This window comes from Glycine soja, chromosome 8 (assembly GCF_004193775.1).
Source record: "Glycine soja cultivar W05 chromosome 8, ASM419377v2, whole genome shotgun sequence".
Lineage (NCBI taxonomy): Eukaryota > Viridiplantae > Streptophyta > Magnoliopsida > Fabales > Fabaceae > Glycine > Glycine soja.
The window spans coordinates 9,918,782-9,939,619 of NC_041009.1; the positions used below are offsets into that span (position 1 = coordinate 9,918,782).

The window sequence follows — 20,838 nt, forward strand, 5'->3', positions numbered from 1 at the left end:
ATATTTATATCACATTACTTATATGGTTTTTCATCTTTGAATTCTTTCCTTGTCAAGGGCGTGGTGTAGTAATTGTTGTGCCTTAATAGAATCAACAGGTGGTGGTGGGTTGACCTTTCGGTTCTTTTGGTCAATTGGACATTACTGAGAAAAAGTATAATTTCCCAAGTGGAACTTGGTTATGAGAATGTGAATGAAATTGAGGACCACTAACCGTGCGTAGTCTTTTCCAGGCCAAGTTCTTGGTCCAGCTCCAAAGGGTATCCAAGTGTATGGAACAGGAACATTCCCTTCAAACCTTGAGGGATCAAAACTTTCGGGTTCATCAAAGTACTTGGGATTCTTATTTGTTCCAATAAATGCGCAAAATATCTGTGAAAATGTAAATAAAGAAGTTAGTGACAAATTTAATTTATAAGCTAATTTACATTTACCAATTAATATCTTAACAATCTTTAAATCAAGGTACCTCCCACCCCTTTGGAATAGTAAAACCTTCATAGGTGATATCTGTTATTGCCTCTCTCAATGCACCTGGTGCAGTTGGGTAGAGTCTCATGGTCTCTTGTGCAACAACCCATGTGTATTTCAATTTCTGTCTGCTGTCCCAATCTAGTGCTGCATTAGATCCTTTGGATTTTTTAATATCAGCATACTCTGATTCAAAGAAAATGAAGCAAGATATATAGCCTATTTTAGAAAGGAAAACTAAACATACATAATTCTGTTTTGGCCTTATTGCCACTTATATTTTGGCTGTGGTATGTCAACCTTATTTTATTTCAGAATCTTGCATTTTAAGTCCAAAAAGAAAAGCCAAAAACACAAACTGTACTCTCCTGGCTTAAACCCAAAATCCTATTTTATCTGACACCACCTTAAAAACAGCTACAATATTTTACACAGACAAAACTTAGATGCAGCTTCTTAGCTATTTTTGGTATTGTTTTCTGATTAATATTAAAATTAGAATTTCTCCTCAGCAATTTGCATAATAAAGATTTAGGCAAAAAGTTAGTATAAGACTATAAGTTATTAAGGTGGAACTCCAATTCTGATTAGAGAGCTGCACTAAAAGTAGCTAATTAAGAAGCTGTATTTAAATTGTCCAGTGTTATATATACAATTAGTATCTTAAATTACCGGATAAGATTTTCTGGTAGATAGCAGGCCTCTGTCCAATGTGTTTGATCATGAAAGCTTGAGTAATAGCTATTGGCATGTGGCTGAAATTCATCAACCCCATGATGATGTTGCTTATTTCAAGTCTTGGCACATATTTTCCACCTTGCTCAGCACCAACTACGAGTGATATTAGGTCATCCACAACTTGCCCTTTGGACAAAACATCAATCTTCTCTTTGATCAGAAATTGGATTTTTTTCCTTATTGCAGCTGCAGCCTTGAGTGCCCTATGGTATATAGAGCCTGTAAAATTCACAGGAACAGAATGGATCCCAAAATACAAGTCCTCAAACTTTCTGGCATTTTGGTTCATCAAGGCCTAAGTAGAATTGACACACAAGTGTAAGGGTAAAGGCCTTCACCAAAGGGTACACCTTCACTTCTTTTTTTCCTTCCCAGTGTGTCGTGAAATGTTGGTGCATGGTTGATTCAATCTTGTTCCCTATGTACCTAGATATTCCCTCTGGTTTCAGAATCCCCAAGGTCTTCACTGGAGCAGCAGATGCAGCGGCTTCTTGTGTTGGTTTTGGCATAGGTGAATGTGTTTGATCAGGAATGTTGAAGAATCTGCGCTGAGTCTTCATGTATCAAATTTTAACAAGCTTTGTCTCATTGGTGGAGACAAATTTGTTTGCTCCAGGGCCACAAAGAACCATTGTTGGCTCTCCTAGTATGTATGTGTGGAAGATCTTTGAGGAGTGCTTTTGAACCCTCTCTTGAAGGAAATGTTCAATCTTGTTGAACAAAAATTGGTATGTTTCACCCACTAGGGGCCAACCAAAGCTACCTGGGGGCAAGCTTTTAGTGCCACCAAGCACTAGTTTTTTTTTTTTTTTTTTTTCCTGCAAAACAAAGATAGATGCAACCAAGGTGAGCAAAGTAAGTAACAAAGATTGCATGGAAAAATCCATTTCAGGCTACAAAGTTCTAAAAGATTGCTAGATGGTATTATAGAAATGTTGATTGTTGAACACCCTTTTTATAGAGCGAGGAAAATGTTTGATACAGGCCCATATGTTATCCTACACTTTGAGAGTGAAAGAAAATTATAGATATAATAAAATTTATGATGTAATAGAAAGAGAGAAATAAAGAGAAATGAGAAATGTTGATGAAGGGTTTAAAATGAAGAGTTTTAGTTTATGTCATAATTTTTTTTGTAAATATAATATATAATATATGATGTGATAAGAATATAATAGATGCTGATAAAATATTTTATATATATGAGGATTAATACATCATATACTATCATGGATCTATTTTTCTTTGGAAAATGAGACAAAGAATAAAGAATTGTTTGTTATAATGATTTATCATTGTTGTCATTGTAAACAATAAATAAATAACTATTTTTTGTTAATGTCATATATTTTCTTTAGAATGCAATATTATAAAAAAATATATAATCATGTTGTTTTACTACAATTTTTAAAGCATGACATTGTAGTTGTACCAGTAATTTTTACTATTCCTTTTGTTATAGTAAACAAAAATGTTATAGTACTGCCTTATAATTAATGGTACTTTTTCATTTTCTCGATCTTACATTTTTTTAAAATTTTTATCTAATAATGTATATGTGCATGCTATACACATTAAACTTGCCACCTAGTCTTCGTCCTTACAAAATACATATGCAATCAAGGTGATTATAATTATAATTATAATTAGTATAAAAAATTGCAAGAAAGGTCCATTTCAAACTACACAACTCTAGATGAAAGTGCACGTTGAACTGCTTTTAGATATAGGTTGCCAAGTAATTAATTAATGTCTTTGGTGTGTTTTATATTTTTTATTTTTTATATTTCTTATTTCCAAAGCTTCTCCCCAGATCATGATTTAGACAAAGATAACACTAGACAAACTTTTCCACAAATCGCGACTTTTCTAACTACATGCAATTGTTTATTGTACCTATCTATCTCTCTAGTTGGCATCATGCCATCATGTATATAATTTCTTTATATTTCTTGCTGGTTATTATCTTTTCTCTCACCCTTCGTATAAACAATGGGCGTAGATTTGACATTTGGCAAATGTCTATTGATAAATGTCAATTTTTTATTTATTTATTGAAATCAATGTTATCAATTAATTTCGTGGATATTCTTCCCTTAAGTTGATTTAGGCCCGTTTGGAGTGGGAATGAATTTCAGTTTTTAGTTTTAAAATATAAAATGAAAATAGGAATTTATACATACTATAACAAGGAAATCTGTTACTGTGTGATCAGGTGATTATAATAGTCTTGCCCTTTAAAAAAGTTATTACAAGTACACATAAAGGCAATACTGATTATTAATCAAAATGTATGAAACAGCATAACAGTACTATAAAATAAAAACAAACGTCAGCAAAAAAAGAAAGAAAAACAATAATAAACTTAACAAAATATCCCATACTATAATTTAGTTGTATCGACTATGTTAAGTATTTGCTACATGGTTTTCAATTGGATATCTTATTTTTTGACATGTTTTTATTAAGATAATGGTTAGTATTGGACCCCCCCCCCTCTAAAATCAATTACTTTTTCTCATGTTTTCATCTTACTGAAGTACCTCATTGTATTCATCATTTTATTGAAATGAAAATGATTTGATTTTCTTACTGTAAAAACAATTGATAAAAATTGTGAAGTCTCGCTTCTTATTTAACGAACTCCATTCTTATCAACAAATTATAATTAATAATAAAGAGAGTGCTAATAAATATATTAATAACACTTCTCTTGTATAAAAAGTAGTATTTTTGTTTAGGGTTTGTGGTTCAAAGAAAAGCATCAGGAAGCTAGGGCCAGCCCAACTAAGGCAGTGAGGCCCGTCTAGCAGTAGACAAGAACAAGGCCTAAAAACCCTACCCATGTGGGTCATTGGGTTTGACCCGACCCAGTTAAATCCACAAGTGGGAGCAAAGAGGATTTGTTTGTACACTTGTTCCAATAAAAAGAACGTTGGTACCGCGATTATGGCCTGAGAAGAACGTTGCAAGGGATAACATAACAGAGTTTCGTTGAATCTGCACTAAGACCCTACGCGCACATCTTGCAACTCCAATCGACATAGCAGCAATGTCTACGCTCGAAATTGAAGCTCGAGAGTAAGTAGTTTCATTTGGCAACTCTTGAAAATCGGGAAAATTTAATTTTCTTCGTTTACTAAATCTCACATGTTTCAATTTTGTATTTTTCATGTCTAATTGGAACTCGTTTAATGGTTCTTTCGCACAGTAGATCTTTTCCCCTCTTTTTGAATTAAAGTTTGCCCTTCGCAGTGTCATCAAGATTGTGCTTCAGTTTTGCAAAGAAAATTCGTTGCATCAGACTTTTCAGATGCTGCAGAACGAATGCCAGGTTTCTCTGAACACCGTTGACAGCATTGAGACCTTTGTTGCTGATATTAATAGTGGAAGGTGGGATGCAATATTGCCTCAAGTTTCTCAACTCAAGCTTCCCAGGAATAAGTTGGAGGATTTGTACGAGCAGGTATTTTGTGTTGCGTGTGACTCACTTTGGTTTATGGATTGTCACTGTTTAGTGTATGTTCACTCTATCACAAACTTCAATGCTGGGTATGGGCTTTTTGACGCCTTTTAAACCCAGTCATTTATATGAACAGCTTTAAATTTTAATTGGGCAATGAGGTTGGGTGGAGTTGTTGAAATCAATAGGATAGGCTAAAATGTTGAAATAGAGGCTGGCAACGGTCAAAATAGTGATGCAGTTGACATAGGAAGTGCTGAATGTTGTTTTTAATCAATCTGCCTAACCTAACACTGTTGCTGATCAGTGTTAGCAAGTAGTAGCCGCTGACATGGTGCCCTTTAGATATTGAGTTGTTGATCCTGGTTCATTAGCTTATAAGTGCATAATCATTTTTTATTTTCAAATTATGTGCTGTTCAATATTTGTTTAACCTCCTCTACTTTGGTAGAATTGTGTCATGTATGATCCCCCCCCCCCCCCCCCAACACACACACAATTGGCTAAAATATAATTTGTTAATAACTTATTTAAAAAAAGAGAGAATCTTGAGGACTTCAATGACTGATTTAAGTCATTAATTCCACTCTCCTCATGGGTGGAATAAAAGGATGTTTTACTTTCGGTAGAATTGATTTTGATAGAAATTGTTGCTGAAAGAATTGATTTTGGAAGAATTAAGGTTAAAAAAATATGATTTGTTTTCAGAAATGATATTTTAAGAGTGAGTTGAGAAGAATTTTGTTAGATGGAAAAGTATAATCATTTTTGAAGTGTAGATATAAATAATTTTGTGTGCCCCACATCTGGATTCAATTCTTGTCAATGGAGTAAGCTTAAAATTTACACTTATCTTGGAGAAGGCTTGATAGTTGCCAAATGAGGCAGGCTACTCTAGGAATCAATTTTTCCCCCATCACTGTGAAAGTGATGCTATCAAATCAGGCTAAAAGAGTATTGAGCTGAGCGAATACAAGTAAAATGTTGTTCAGCAGTGTTTGACTTTTTGCTATTCATAAACTCTTGTCTTGTACTGTCACACTTGACGTGTATAACATTCTAATAATGTTGTCTGTTTCAGTCAAGTTAGCAATGTTTCAACTTTCAAATATATTTGCATTTTAACATGATTGCAGATTGTATTAGAAATGATTGAACTTCGAGAACTGGATACTGCACGTGCTATTTTAAGGCAAACACAGGTGATGGGTGTAATGAAACAAGAGCAGCCTGAAAGATATTTGCGTCTTGAACATCTCCTAGTTAGAACTTATTTTGATCCAAATGAGGTTAGAAATACATCCTGTAATTTTTTTTCAATTTCATGTGTGATTGTTGTCTAAATTTTGCAGCTTGTCGCTTGTTTCCCTTTTTACTATTTTGTTTCTGCACTCTGCTACAATTGTATCATCATTCAGCTTTAACTCTGATGGAAAATTTTCAAGGACTAAAAAAAATCATTAACACTTATTATTATATGTTCTTGGAATAATAAGTATTATAGAATGAATTACGACTTACAAAGTTTTATTTCTAGCCATGTCCTCAGGATTGATATTTCTTGGACCTCATTTTGTTTCTTTGCACAAGGGTTTATGATTTATGTCCTATGTGACAGGCTTATCAAGACTCAACAAAAGAGAAGCGACGTGCACAAATAGCCCAAGGTTTCTGTCTTTTACTTTTGTATTAGTTACTATCTAGTTTTGATACTAATTTTTTGTTTTTTAATTGTAATGAACAACTGTTTCTTGATTGGAAATGAAAGTTTTCTTCTTCCATTGCTAGGGATCCAGACATACAGTTTGTTATTGATCTATTTTTGGGGGGTTTTACTTTAAGAACTTCTCTTTCATTGCATTTTCAGCTCTTGCAGCAGAAGTTACTGTAGTGCCACCATCCCGATTGATGGCTTTAATTGGTCAGGCTTTAAAGTGGCAGCAGCATCAAGGTAATTTCTTGGTAACATGTTGATGCCACATTAAATTACTTTCATGATCAACTTTTATATGAATATTAAGATTTATCGTCACTGCGGTCATCTGCTTACAAGTTCTTTTGTTGTGTTAATGCAATTCACTGTGTTATTTCTTTTTTTTTCTTTTGGTTCAGGAGCCAGGACAAAGCCTTTACTTCATTTCTGCAACTTGTAGATGCTAGGAATGAATATTTCAGTTATATGCATGCATGATGCATCTTTCATTTCTCTAATAATAAGCAGAAAAGAAACTTCTTGTTGGAAAGCTGCTTTAATTGTGGTCACTCTAAGTCTGCCTTCATTGAAGCCTCCAACACCTTCTTTGTGCTGGGCGTGTGTGGCTTTGTTTATTCCTGCATTGCTTAGTGATATGGCATAACTGCCTAAGTAGTGCTTATAAGGCATGTTTGGTTGCCATGATGCTATTTATAGGAAAATTTATATCTTTGCATCTTGATTGAGCTATGCTTTCCTTTGGGCTTTCTCAGGGTTACTTCCTCCAGGAACGCAGTTTGATTTGTTTCGTGGAACAGCTGCTATGAAACAAGATGTGGATGACATGTATCCAACAACTCTTTCTCACACGATAAAGGTAAACTTTCTATATTCAGTATGGCATTGTTTCACAGTTTGATTAGTTTTATTCTGCCAAATCACATTGAAGGTTGCCTAATCTGACCATTTCTCTATTTTTCTTTCATATGAAATTTGTTATTCATCATTATTCCCTGTCGTATTATTTTTGAAGGCTTGCATAATCTGACCCTTATGTTTTGTGTCTGCTTGTTTAGTTTGGGACAAAAAGTCATGCAGAATGTGCTTGCTTTTCACCAGATGGGCAGTTTCTTGTATCATGCTCAGTTGATGGGTTTATTGAGGTATACATAGTTGGACTTAAAAGTTTCATTTTCAGCTGTTTTCTTCCTGATTTTTTGGACATATATCTAGGTGTGGGATTACATAAGTGGAAAGCTGAAGAAAGATCTACAGTACCAGGCTGATGTGAGTGAGTTTTTATTTGAATGGCTTTACCTGCCAAGAATAAATAAATGTCTTGTATGTGATAGTTGATGTTGAATTTGGAAATAGATATTTGGCTGATATATTCCTTGATAAGATTTACTTAGCCCCAAGGTTACCAAACACTTTTGTTACTCTGGTACCTTTACATTTATAACTGCATTCAAAGCTGTAGAAAAGACATTTCACTCAGATCTCTGTTGTCATTTTGGAAACTATTTCAACTTTGACTGTAACATTAAGTACACATTTGTGGTTCTGTAATATATATATATATATATATATATTCACAGATTACACCTTTTACTCATGTGATTACCTTTTCTTTCATGATGTGATGACTTGTTTTGGTGATCTGTCTCTTCTTCACTGTGTTCAGTAAGTGTATGAAGTTATGAACATATTTGCTTGATTTATGCTGTCTAAGAATTTAAATATTATCGATTTATGCCTTAGAAATTTTCTGATTCTATGAACTTGCAGGAAGTGTTCATGATGCATGATGATGCTGTGCTTTGTGTAGACTTTAGCAGAGATTCAGAAATGCTTGCATCTGGGTCTCAAGATGGAAAGATTAAAGTGAGTAATATTTGTCTGCATTTAAGGCTGCATGAGCTAACCTTTAGAAGAAATTCTTGTATTCTTGATTTTGTACATTTTTATATTTTCAAGGTGTGAACTGCACATATAACTTTGATATTTCTGTGAAATAGAACTGAGCCACCGAACAGAATTCATTTGGTGAATTTTAGATTGTAATGGCTATGAAGCACCGGTGTTTATAGTGAATAGCATCAAATTGTGCAACTATAGTATAGTGATGATGTGGGGAAGATTGGCCTCTGGCAGCTTTAAGTTGTGGTTGCATTGTGTTTTTGCTTTGCTCTGATTGCAATCTAGATGGTGGTATTTTATGGACAAAATCGTGAAGTGGCTGCAACTTTAGGCAGTGGCGTAATCACGTATTTTGTCCACCCTTTTTCAGCATTCGCCACTCATTTTTTAGGGAGATTTGTGATTTTACACCATTTTTTGCAACAGTAGGATTTTAGGATTAGAATCCCTTCATCTGTACAGAAAAGCCAGCCACCCTCACCCCGTATTTGCACCTCCATATTCTTCTCTCATCTTTTCTGGCTACCAAGTACCACCCAACAACCTGAGAGTTTTCTGGCCATTAGCCAAACCTGTCCTTTTTTTTGGTGGCCAGAGCTTCTGTACTCAGGTCTTTGCTCTGTCACCTCTATTTTCATACCTTAGTCAGTCCCACCTTCATGTCTTGCATGGCTTCTTTTTTTTCATGGGTGATAGTTGTGCTGTCTTTTTCTCCCCTTATGCTTTACTGTTGTTATTGACTTATAAATTAAGCCTTAGATTATTGGTAATTGTGTATAGGCTGATTTTTATTTTTTAATGATGAATATGTCTTTAGTTTTGGGCATCTTTATAAATTTATTATTTTTTTTATAAAATGAGCATTTATATGAATGTGGTATAAATTATTTATTGTGCATGTTGGGCCATCTTGCATTCCATTTCACTCTATGATTTGTGTTTATAACTTCATATGGTCCTACTTTGTCTCATTATCTTGTGGTTCCTTGAATTTTTGCTGTCTTCAGTTCTTGTCGATGTTGTAGTTGCTGACTTGCTGGTTTTGGAAATGTTTATGTTTTCACCTCAACTGTTAATATGTAAAACTTAAAAACTGTATATTTCACATTTCATTTTAGGTCTGGCGTATTAGGACTGGTCAGTGCTTGCGGCGTCTTGAACGTGCTCATTCTCAAGGTGTCACAAGTGTTTCCTTCTCTCGTGATGGAAGCCAGTTATTAAGCACTTCATTTGACAGCACAGCAAGGTTTTCATTTAATTTTACTTATTTAACGTCTTTTTGTTAGAGATAACCGTTTATAGACCATTAGCCACCTGACATGAAATTTAGGCTTGAAAGGTTTTCTTAACATGTTAACAAGCATAGCATGAATGACCAGGTGATTAGAAGTTGGCATTATTATTGGTATATAGTAGCAAGCAAATCCACCATACAAATGTGGGGTTGACATTGCGGCCAATAGAGGAAAGCACGGTGGTTACTGGTTGCAATATATTTCTTTTCAATTGCTAAAATAAATCTACCAAGTATAATTGTCCTGTACTAACTATCTGGAAAGGTTAGACTGCTAGCTGAAAGCACATGAATGATCCTCCTTTTCCTTGATATTATCATCATTTCATTGTCTTCAAGTGAGACATATCCTTTTTCCTGTACTTCCAATTCGTCAGAGCCTCTTCTTCATTCTTCTTCCAAACAGTGGCACTAGAGCTTGTGAGATGATTCTTATTAGAGATATTGGAGGGGATGCAAATGAAATTACTCATTTCTGTGCTGCTCTTTAATTTAGAGCACAACTCCTTGTTCAAATCTTCAATGCTTTATTACTGCAGCATGTTTTATATCTTAACATTGTGAAATGCTTTGATAAAATGTTAGCAACTGTTAAGTGAAAATGTTCCTCTTTTTGTAATACAGAATTCATGGCCTCAAATCTGGAAAGATGTTGAAAGAGTTCCGTGGCCATACATCTTATGTGAATGATGCAATTTTTACAAATGATGGGAGTCGTGTTATTACTGCCTCAAGTGACTGTACAATCAAGGTCTGTTACTTGGCATTGTACTTGAAGTTCCTTGTTTATCTGGTGTTCATAAGAGATGTATTTTCTCCTCCTTATTGTAGGTCTGGGATGTGAAGACTACAGACTGCATACAAACTTTTAAGCCACCTCCTCCTTTAAGGGTGTGTCTTCAAAAATTTACTATGATGGGTTTTTGCTATTCCATTTTCTGATGTCATCCCAGCAAATTTGTTCATTTTCCTAATTTATGATTTCGTTGGACTGTTAGGGAGGTGATGCTTCTGTCAATTCTGTTCACATTTTCCCCAAGAATACTGATCACATTGTTGTTTGTAACAAAACGTCATCCATATATATCATGACACTTCAAGGACAGGTATACCGAAAATAGTGGATGACTGGAAGTTATTTTGTTTGTATTTATTTAATTAGTGTCTTGATATTAGTATTATGGATGTTGCCATTGTCTTTCATAATGAATTGTCTGTTCTGACAAGGATAAGTATATATGTAATTCTGCATATTCATGCTGACCGAATGTGGACATTTACTTACATGTGGATTGGAGAACCTTGGGCTATACTTTTTCTCATTTCTTTTCTTTTGTTCTTACAATGAAATGTTGTAACAGCATGTTAGGATCTGATTGCAAGGTATGAGACTTGAGTTCATTATTTGTCTGTCAATTGATAGGTTGTGAAGAGCTTCTCATCTGGTAAAAGAGAAGGCGGAGACTTTGTTGCAGCCTGTGTTTCACCTAAAGGAGAATGGATTTACTGTGTTGGTGAAGATAGGTATCCTAATTTATGTATATAATATGACAAAGCTCTTTCGTTTAATCTGGTAGACAAAGATTTTAAGTACATTTTGTAAACTGCTTCATCACAAAAGCTTTATTGTTGATCTTTCCCATATTCCTTAAGCACAATATTACTTGGCCTAATTTTGCAGTACCATAAGTGAGTTTGACCACATTTTCCAAATCAGTAATTTTCTTTTTTTTTTTCTAAATAATATTTCTAATTCTCCAATTGTCTTTCCAAAAATTGTTATATTCTTCATGGGACGTGCAAAATGAATGCAGGAATATATACTGCTTCAGCTATCAATCTGGCAAATTGGAGCATCTAATGAAGGTATGTATAATTGTATATTGAGCTAGTTAGATCAGATCTATAAATTTGTCTCAAATTGGTCTCAATTTCCATCAATATTGTAATACTGTTTTTATATATGTATTATTGAATTAAATGTTTTGAATTAGTGTGTCTTTCTTTGGTACTTTTATATATCACCCAGAAATGTTATTTGTCCAATAATATATATAACATTTTGTATAACTAAGAGAGAGAGAGAGAAATATGAAATGCAATAAATGATATAATGAAAAGACAGGTAGACAAAAAATGTTTTACATATTGTTATTTGAGTTGTACAAATAACAACTCTTTACCACCTTTATCTTGGTGCATCTTTTGTTAAAAATGGGGATACGTGTAAAATTTTGTAAATACTAACCAGAACTGGAATCAGCCCGCTTGTCATGGTGGTTTTTTATGCATTGAAGCCCATTTCTTTAGATAATACGTTATGCATTCTCTGTTGTTCAACCCTCCTCTGGATTGCGTATGGTTAAATGGGATTTTATTTTCTCGTATTCTGTTCCCAGGCAATGTGCTTATTTTCTACTGCGGTTTTTATCTTGATATATAAATTTATTTATGATATAATGAAATTCTCTCTGGCTAATGGCAGGTCCACGAGAAGGAAGTTATAGGTGTCACTCATCATCCCCATAGGAATCTTGTTGCAACTTTTAGTGAAGACTGCACAATGAAGTTGTGGAAGCCATGAATCTTGTCTGCTTCAAGTCTATTTCTATTCTATCTTGTTAACATAAATGAACATCTGTGTAGTTTGTGCAATGTATATATTCAGGAGTTTAATTTTCATGTATTGTGGGTAAAATAATTTTACTATTTACATTTTTTACTTCAGTATTTATTTTATTTTTAACTATCTTTTTTTTTTTCTGGAAAGTCATAATTATATATACTTTTTTCATGTATTATATGCAGTAGTAAACTAAAAAAATAATTGATTTTTTTAATTAAGTATTTGTAATGTACTTGAAACTGTATACTGTATATTTTGATTTACATGAAGGAATGATACAAGTATATATTTCCAATACTGTGAATAGATCCCTAAAAGGATTGGATCCGAACAGTATAAAGAAACCTGGAAACACATCAAAGAATAGATATGAAAGAAAAGTAACTAGAATATACTTTTATTAACACAATCAGCACTAACTGGTATATAATGTATCAATACGGCTTGAATAAGATTCTTTTTGGTGAATGATATATGTGGTCTAGACACAAAAAAAATATATCATGTATATATAGTACTTAAGCATCTTGTCAGGATTTGATGTTTAGTCATGTAAATGGAAATTTTTGTTAGTAGAAATTAAATTTGCTTTGATGTTCTTTACGTATCAAATGAATTAGTTTTTGAGTATTGGTTAGAGATATCTTTAATATATATAAAAAATAAAGATGTATTTTTTTTTAATGTGCAAGTAGTTATTAACTTATTGTCTTTTTATCGAGTAGAAAAAGTCTTGTGTAATCCTCAATGCAACATTAAACATATATTAAGACATAATTTCATAACCATTTTCCCCGTGTAAAATGAAAATAAGACTTTTTCACCTACAAACTTATTTTTTTCTTTTTGCTGTGAAAATAATATTTCACTGTGAAATGTTTCGTGCAAGGAAACCTAAGTCAAACAGATATGAAAATGACACTTTGGTCATACATGGAAGAAATACAGTATTCATTAGATATTGTATAAAATATTTAATGCATACTAGAGATTATACAATCAAATTCATGCCTTGGTAAGAAATTTATACCATAAGTCCATAACCAAAACTAAAGGAGCAACTATGGCCTTGTTCTCTCATTTTCTTGTTCATTTTGCCTTATTACTCATTTTCCTCCCTCTTGAGCTACACAACCTTTTGATTGGTGTATCATCAGCCACTTTAAGCATCACCACAGACAGAGAAGCCTTGATCTCATTTAAGTCTCAACTGAGTAATGAGAATCTTAGCCCTTTATCTTCTTGGAACCATAATTCATCTCCTTGCAATTGGACTGGTGTTCTATGTGACAGGCTTGGCCAAAGAGTAACTGGCTTGGATCTTTCAGGCTATGGACTCTCAGGTCACTTAAGCCCTTATGTTGGTAACCTTTCCTCTCTTCAGTCTCTCCAATTGCAGAATAACCAATTCAGAGGAGTGATTCCTGACCAAATTGGCAACCTATTAAGTCTTAAAGTTCTAAATATGAGCTATAACATGTTAGAAGGAAAGCTTCCTTCAAACATCACCCACTTGAATGAGCTTCAGGTTCTTGATTTATCCTCAAACAAGATTGTCAGCAAGATTCCTGAAGACATCAGCAGCTTGCAAAAGCTTCAGGCTTTGAAACTAGGAAGGAACAGCCTCTATGGTGCAATACCAGCATCTCTAGGAAACATTTCTTCCCTAAAAAATATCAGCTTTGGCACCAACTTTCTCACTGGCTGGATTCCCAGTGAATTGGGTAGGCTCCATGATTTGATTGAGCTTGATCTCAGTCTCAACCATCTCAATGGGACTGTTCCACCTGCTATATACAACTTATCTTCCCTTGTCAACTTTGCCTTAGCTTCAAACTCTTTCTGGGGTGAGATTCCTCAGGATGTTGGTCACAAACTTCCAAAACTCATAGTTTTCTGTATCTGCTTCAATTATTTCACAGGTAGAATTCCAGGGTCTTTGCATAACCTCACCAACATTCAGGTCATTCGTATGGCTTCCAACCATTTGGAAGGATCAGTGCCACCTGGTTTGGGAAATCTCCCATTTCTTTGCACGTATAACATTCGGTATAACTGGATAGTGAGTTCAGGTGTTAGAGGTTTAGACTTCATTACTTCTTTGACAAACAGCACTCACCTGAACTTTCTAGCAATTGATGGAAATATGCTGGAAGGTGTGATTCCAGAAACCATTGGCAATCTCTCCAAGGATCTCTCAACACTATACATGGGACAGAATCGTTTCAATGGAAGCATACCCTCCTCCATTGGTCGTCTCAGTGGCTTGAAGTTGTTAAACTTAAGCTACAATTCAATCTCAGGAGAAATCCCACAAGAGTTAGGCCAGTTAGAGGAACTACAAGAGCTATCTCTGGCTGGGAATGAGATATCAGGAGGTATTCCAAGCATACTTGGTAATCTCCTGAAGTTAAACCTGGTTGATTTGTCAAGAAATAAACTTGTGGGGAGAATACCTACCAGTTTTGGGAATTTGCAAAACCTGCTTTACATGGACTTATCCAGCAACCAACTCAATGGAAGCATACCTATGGAAATCCTCAATCTCCCAACTTTGAGCAATGTTCTGAACTTGTCGATGAACTTTTTGAGTGGACCAATACCTGAAGTTGGCAGATTGAGTAGTGTGGCCTCCATTGACTTTTCTAACAACCAATTGTATGGTGGCATCCCCAGCTCATTCAGCAATTGTCTCAGCTTGGAAAAACTGTTTTTGCCTCGGAATCAGCTTTCAGGTCCCATTCCAAAGGCTCTTGGAGATGTGAGAGGCTTGGAAACTTTGGATCTGTCCTCCAACCAACTCTCTGGAACCATTCCTATTGAACTTCAAAATTTACACGGGCTTAAGCTCTTAAACCTCTCGTACAATGATATAGAAGGAGCCATTCCTGGTGCTGGAGTTTTCCAAAATCTCTCTGCTGTCCATTTAGAAGGCAATAGAAAACTCTGCTTGCATTTCTCATGCATGCCTCATGGCCAAGGAAGAAAAAATATAAGACTTTACATCATGATAGCCATCACGGTAACATTGATACTATGTCTCACTATTGGCTTATTACTATATATCGAGAACAAAAAGGTGAAGGTAGCACCAGTTGCAGAATTTGAACAGCTTAAACCTCATGCACCAATGATCTCTTATGATGAGCTTCTTTTGGCAACTGAGGAGTTCAGCCAGGAAAACCTATTAGGAGTTGGAAGCTTTGGCTCAGTTTATAAAGGCCATCTAAGTCATGGAGCTACCGTTGCAGTGAAAGTTCTTGACACCCTAAGAACTGGCTCTTTGAAGAGTTTCTTTGCCGAATGTGAGGCTATGAAGAACTCAAGGCATCGAAATCTGGTTAAGCTGATCACATCATGCTCTAGTATTGACTTTAAAAACAATGATTTTCTGGCTCTGGTGTACGAGTACCTGTGCAATGGTAGCTTGGATGATTGGATCAAGGGGAGGAGAAAGCATGAAAAGGGAAATGGGTTAAACCTTATGGAAAGACTGAACATTGCTCTAGATGTTGCTTGTGCATTGGACTACCTCCACAATGATAGTGAAATTCCAGTAGTGCACTGTGATTTGAAGCCTAGCAACATTCTATTGGATGAAGATATGACAGCAAAGGTTGGAGACTTTGGATTGGCTAGGTTGCTGATTCAAAGATCAACTAGTCAAGTTTCCATAAGCTCCACTCGTGTCCTTAGGGGTTCAATTGGTTACATACCTCCAGGTTAATGCATATGCCAATTTGTTTCTCTATTCTTTCTTTATGAACCATTTAATTTTATGGTTAAAATATGAGTGTGATCTCTAATAAATATCCAGATTTTGGTGTTGTTTTCTACTAAGTTATATTTTCACTTTTGCTTCTTGAAAAAACAAAAAATTTATTTTTGGTCTTTCACCTTTTTTTTAGTTCCTATAAATTTACAAACTTTGTATTTGTTCCCTAATAAAAAAATTTAATTCGTTATTAGTTTCTTTGAAAAAGACCAATAACAAATAAAAACAATTATTAGGGAACAAAATAAAATTCATTAATTTATCATGAAATAAAAAAATATGTAAAGGTCAATAATAAAATTATTGTGTTATTAGGAACTCAACGCAAAAATAATTATGAAGGAACATAAAATCTAGATATTTATTAGGGATCGAAAATATATTTTACCCTAATTTTATTACAAATTTTTAAACATTCTTAAGTAATTAGGACTGTTACTTGTCAATGCAGAGTATGGATGGGGAGAGAAACCATCTGCAGCTGGTGATGTATATAGTTTTGGTATAGTGTTACTAGAAATGTTCTCTGGTAAAAGTCCAACAGATGAGTGTTTCACAGGAGACCTAAGCATAAGAAGATGGGTGCAATCATCATGTAAAGACAAGATAGTGCAAGTGATTGACCCTCAGTTACTATCCCTCATTTTTAATGATGACCCTTCTGAGGGAGAGGGGCCAATTCTGCAACTTTATTGTGTGGATTCAATTGTAGGAGTTGGCATAGCTTGCACTACAAACAACCCAGATGAACGCATTGGCATCAGAGAAGCTGTTCGTCGACTAAAAGCTGCTAGGGACTCTCTTTTGAATTAGTCTGATGATGTGAGTCCTACACCTACTCGAGATACCAAGTCTTTCTTCCATGTTTTAATAACAAGTTGAAACGTTGGGGTTGAAATATAAGCAATGAATGTATATTATAATCATATGACCATGTAATAATGATCGAACACTTTATTTTTTTAGGCCAAAGAATCGCTCTACTCATGTCATGTATGGTAGGAATTGACACGCATTTCTGCCGCCAACCTTTAAATAGGGTATTAATAATAGATTATAGTATAATGTTCATTTTTGCGGCTAATTGTCACCTGTTAAACTTATGTATGACTGTAAAGAATAATGGTGGATTTTTTATGGTATATATACTTATTATTGAAAACTGTAACATCCTTTTCTTTTTCTAATTTTTCTATAAAAGAATTTATATTTGATAAAACTATTCCTTTTTTATAATTTTTCTATAAGAAAATATTTTGATAATTTTTTTTTTTGGCAATTACTCGTAGAATTTCTTCTTTCAACTCAATAAAACAGTGGAGCTATAATAAGTTGAACCAAACAAAATCTTCAATTGTCTTCACGATCAAGTGATCGATCGAGACATATTGGAGTGCAGCTCTTTCATTTAGATCACAGCTCCTTGTTTAATCGATCTTGAATGCTTTATAATTACTGCAGTATTTTTTATATTTTATTAAGAAATGCTTTGATAAAATGTTAGCAACTGGTGAGTGAAAATGTTGCTCTTTTTGTAATACAGAATTCAGGTCCTCAAATCTAGAAAGATGTTGAGAGAGCTGATCCGTGGCCATACATCTTATGCGAACGATGCAATTTTTATAAGTGACTGTAAAATCAAGGTCTGTTACTTGGCATTGTACTTGAAGTGCACTCCTTGTTTATCTGGTGTCCATAAGAGACGTACGTATTTTTTCCTCGTTACTTGAAGACTGCATACAATCTTTTAAGCCACCTCCTCCTTTAAGGGTGTGTCTTCAAAAATTTACTATTATGGTTTTTTGCTATTCAATTTGCTTCTTAAGTAGTTTTTCACATGAATAGTTTTTTCTATTGATGAATGATGAGAACACTATATTAAATTAAAATTGAACTATATATAGTTAGCGTTGCCTACTGAATCTGCATTTGAGTAATTATATTGTTAGTTTGATCAGTCCATATATATAAATAAGTATTTATCCTTCGATATACCTTATTAGGATATTTGCATACCAATGACTGTCAACTCAACATATAAGGGTAAGGAGATGTTTGGCTACACTATTAACTTAGGAATAAAATCTTTAAATTGGATGGATAAATATTTTTTTCTCTCTCTCAAAGTGGGCAAATAAAAAATAAATGATTTTAGATGCACACAGTGACGAATATATAAGAGTTGAAATTTATTATATATCCTGAAGACTTATTCATTGCATTGGGGACTTGAACACTTTTGGTGTAAACCATTAAAAAAAAAAAAAACCCAGTGGAACTGCTACTACTGGTACGGATTTTAGGCTAAAACTTTCTGCACCCCTTCCAACACGGCAACACTCCTATGACGTACGGAAAGAATAATCTGATGTATGCAGCAAGAAATGTCCTGGATTTTAGTGTCCACATGTTTGAATATTAATGACTGTGGAGTTCACTTGCAAGTTGCAACATATATATCTTGCATGGTCCAACCGTCCAAGTGAAGAAACTTGTAAAATATGAACATGGTTCTTCTGAACTGTTGCAATTTACGAATGCAAACGGTGAACTCATTTTCAGGCTTCCGCATCTATATATTGTTAAGTAATATTTTGTCACGTAGATTTTAATTTTATTACTACTATTTAACAACAACTATTTTCCCTGCATCATTAACTAATATTTCTTAAATTTTTGTTATTATAATCTATTATGTTTATTATTTTTATCTCTTTCCTAAATGCTTCTCATTTTTTTCTTTTCATTATCATATTGCAAATTACATTTATTATTTTTTCTTCTCTCCTAAAATATGTAGATCATAATTACAAGTTCACAACAATAATGTGCATAGCTAGATCCCAACATTTTCTGTTCTAACTTAAATTTGTTTTTTTATTAAGTTAGAACCGAGTTTATTCAGATAATTAAAAAGAAATTATCAATAATTCAAAATAATAATATATCATAATATAAATTATTTATCATAAATCTAAAATATAGTTTATATGTTAAAGAATTATTTATTACAGATTTTAATTATATTATAATTTTTATATTTACATATATTTATTTATGTGCAATACATATACATATGGTAAAATACTAGTTGATTGTTAAACTAGCTGGAACTGGAAAGGGTAAAATAAAATAAAAATATTTATATAGTTTTTATATACATTATAATTTTTAGATAAAAACATTCTTTGATCGTTATAACTTTCCAAATTTTAAATTCTTATCATTTTTTTTCCTTTTAACTTCAAATTCACTTATCCACCCTAAAATTTGGGTTCGGCATTTGACTTTTTCCTTATGTAATCCAAGAAGTTTAGTGTTCCTTGGATACTATTGCTTACTGTTTCTTGCATACTATTGCGATTGTCCATATTCACATTATCTTTGAGTTCTCAAAATTAACTTACCTTATTTTAAGTAGAATCATTTTGAAAGAATTAAAAAATTTTAATTCATAATTAATAGAATTAATGTAAATGTGAGGTAGATTATACAATTTTAAAAACATATTTATTAAAATAATATTTTTCTTCTAAATTAAACTTATTTAACACACCATTTTAAATATAAATGAATTTATAAAATATTAGTATTCTTTCAAAATTAATTCTAAAAAAAATAATAACTAGTTAATCAATGCATACTTTAGGGGCAAGTTGGTCTCGAGGGAGAAAATATATGTTAAGAATCAGTCTAAACTATTTCCCAACCACAAAAAACTAGTGAAATGCATTAGCGTGAGACTTTTACGTTCCGCGTACATGTTAGAAAAATGATAGTTGCATAAATCTGCTGGACCGTATTCTCAGCTAAGTCAGAAGAATTATCAAACAAAAACCATTTTTCTTGTTGACAATTCAATATACGCAACAATGAACTCATTTTTCACTTTTGACATCGAAATCCATGTTCAGGATTTCAGGTAGACATTTCACTCTTTCTAGCAAATAATAGTAAGTACATTTTTACTTTTATATTAAAAACTAATTTGATTTGTAAAAGGAAAAAAAGTTATAAGAATTTTATATTATTATTATTATTAAAATCGTGAACGGGTATGGTATTCCGGTGAAGAAAACTTCTTAAGGAAATTATGAACTTAGGTAAATGAATCAACCTTATCACCAATAGTAGATTACTAGACACTTTATTTAATTTAATATAAAATATATCAAAGTTATTTAGCAGGAAATATATAAATGTCTTAATTTTTTTAATGTACGAGTGGTTATCATCCTTTCCATGAGTAGAAAAAGTCTTATGTAATACTCAATGCAATATTTAAAATATATTAAAACGATTATTTATTGTATGTGAATGAACATTTATTATTTCATGTTCAAAGCATATATGCTTATACCAGGAAGGAGGAGTTTATTTTTGGAAGCATATTTTTAGAAAAACTAACCAAGTAGCTGACTAGTATGCATGATTTAAATCTACAGGGTCCTGGTTGATTGATCTTAAGTCGGATATACATTTAATTTTGTCTTTCCTCGTTGATATAAATGACAAATGACTTTGTAGTGGGTTTTCCCACCGTTTTTAAAAGGAAAAAAAAAATTCATAACATTTTTTGTCGTTTAAAAACAAAATAAGACTTTTTTTCACGTACAAACATATCTTTTTCGCTGTGAAACTGCGGTCAAACTGAGATATGAAAAACACATTTTGGTTATACATGGCAGAAAAACTGTATTCATTTACTATTTTTATTTTATTTTATTTCTCTCTTGTATAAAAATTAGTGTACAAAATAATCCTTTTAAAAAGGATTTGCAATTAAATAAAGAGAAAAGCAAAGAAGGAAGCAAATGCCGTAATGGTTCATTACGTTGTTATTGTATTAAAAAGAGAG

At 33.3% G+C, this 20,838-nt stretch overlaps 2 protein-coding genes and 1 pseudogene across 2 annotated transcripts; 2 read left to right on the forward strand and 1 right to left on the reverse strand.

The window, feature by feature from the left end:
• Nucleotides 1-106: 106 nt before the first annotated feature.
• On the reverse strand, nt 107-2,116 carry LOC114421802 (annotated as a pseudogene).
• A 2,015-nt stretch (nt 2,117-4,131) lies between these two features.
• LOC114421803 (suppressor of mec-8 and unc-52 protein homolog 1) lies at nt 4,132-12,306 on the forward strand. The gene is made up of 16 exons (XM_028387877.1): nt 4,132-4,290; nt 4,465-4,675; nt 5,809-5,961; nt 6,291-6,339; nt 6,540-6,623; nt 7,139-7,242; nt 7,442-7,528; nt 7,599-7,652; nt 8,154-8,249; nt 9,404-9,531; nt 10,204-10,330; nt 10,411-10,470; nt 10,578-10,685; nt 11,003-11,103; nt 11,394-11,445; nt 12,065-12,306. The coding sequence occupies exons 1-16, from the start codon at nt 4,262-4,264 to the stop codon at nt 12,161-12,163; spliced, it is 1,542 nt and encodes a 513-aa protein (XP_028243678.1). The 5' UTR covers nt 4,132-4,261; the 3' UTR covers nt 12,164-12,306.
• Nucleotides 12,307-13,103: 797 nt separating this feature from the next.
• LOC114424055 (putative receptor-like protein kinase At3g47110) lies at nt 13,104-17,055 on the forward strand. Its single transcript, XM_028390921.1, has 2 exons — nt 13,104-15,927; nt 16,432-17,055. Exons 1-2 carry the CDS (start codon nt 13,269-13,271, stop codon nt 16,791-16,793), a joined length of 3,021 nt encoding a protein of 1,006 aa, XP_028246722.1. The 5' UTR covers nt 13,104-13,268; the 3' UTR covers nt 16,794-17,055.
• The last annotated feature ends 3,783 nt before the right edge of the window (nt 17,056-20,838 follow it).

Coding starts and splice junctions, on each gene's coding strand:
- LOC114421803 (XM_028387877.1), top strand. CDS start 4,262: ATGTCTACGCTCGAAATTGAAGCTCGAGA. Junction 7,243..7,441: donor CTCTTTCTCACACGATAAAG/GTAAACTTTCTA, acceptor CTGCTTGTTTAG/TTTGGGACAAAAAGTCATGC. Junction 9,532..10,203: donor TCATTTGACAGCACAGCAAG/GTTTTCATTTAA, acceptor TTTGTAATACAG/AATTCATGGCCTCAAATCTG.
- LOC114424055 (XM_028390921.1), top strand. CDS start 13,269: ATGGCCTTGTTCTCTCATTTTCTTGTTCATTTTGCCTTATTACTCATT. Junction 15,928..16,431: donor AATTGGTTACATACCTCCAG/GTTAATGCATAT, acceptor TTGTCAATGCAG/AGTATGGATGGGGAGAGAAA.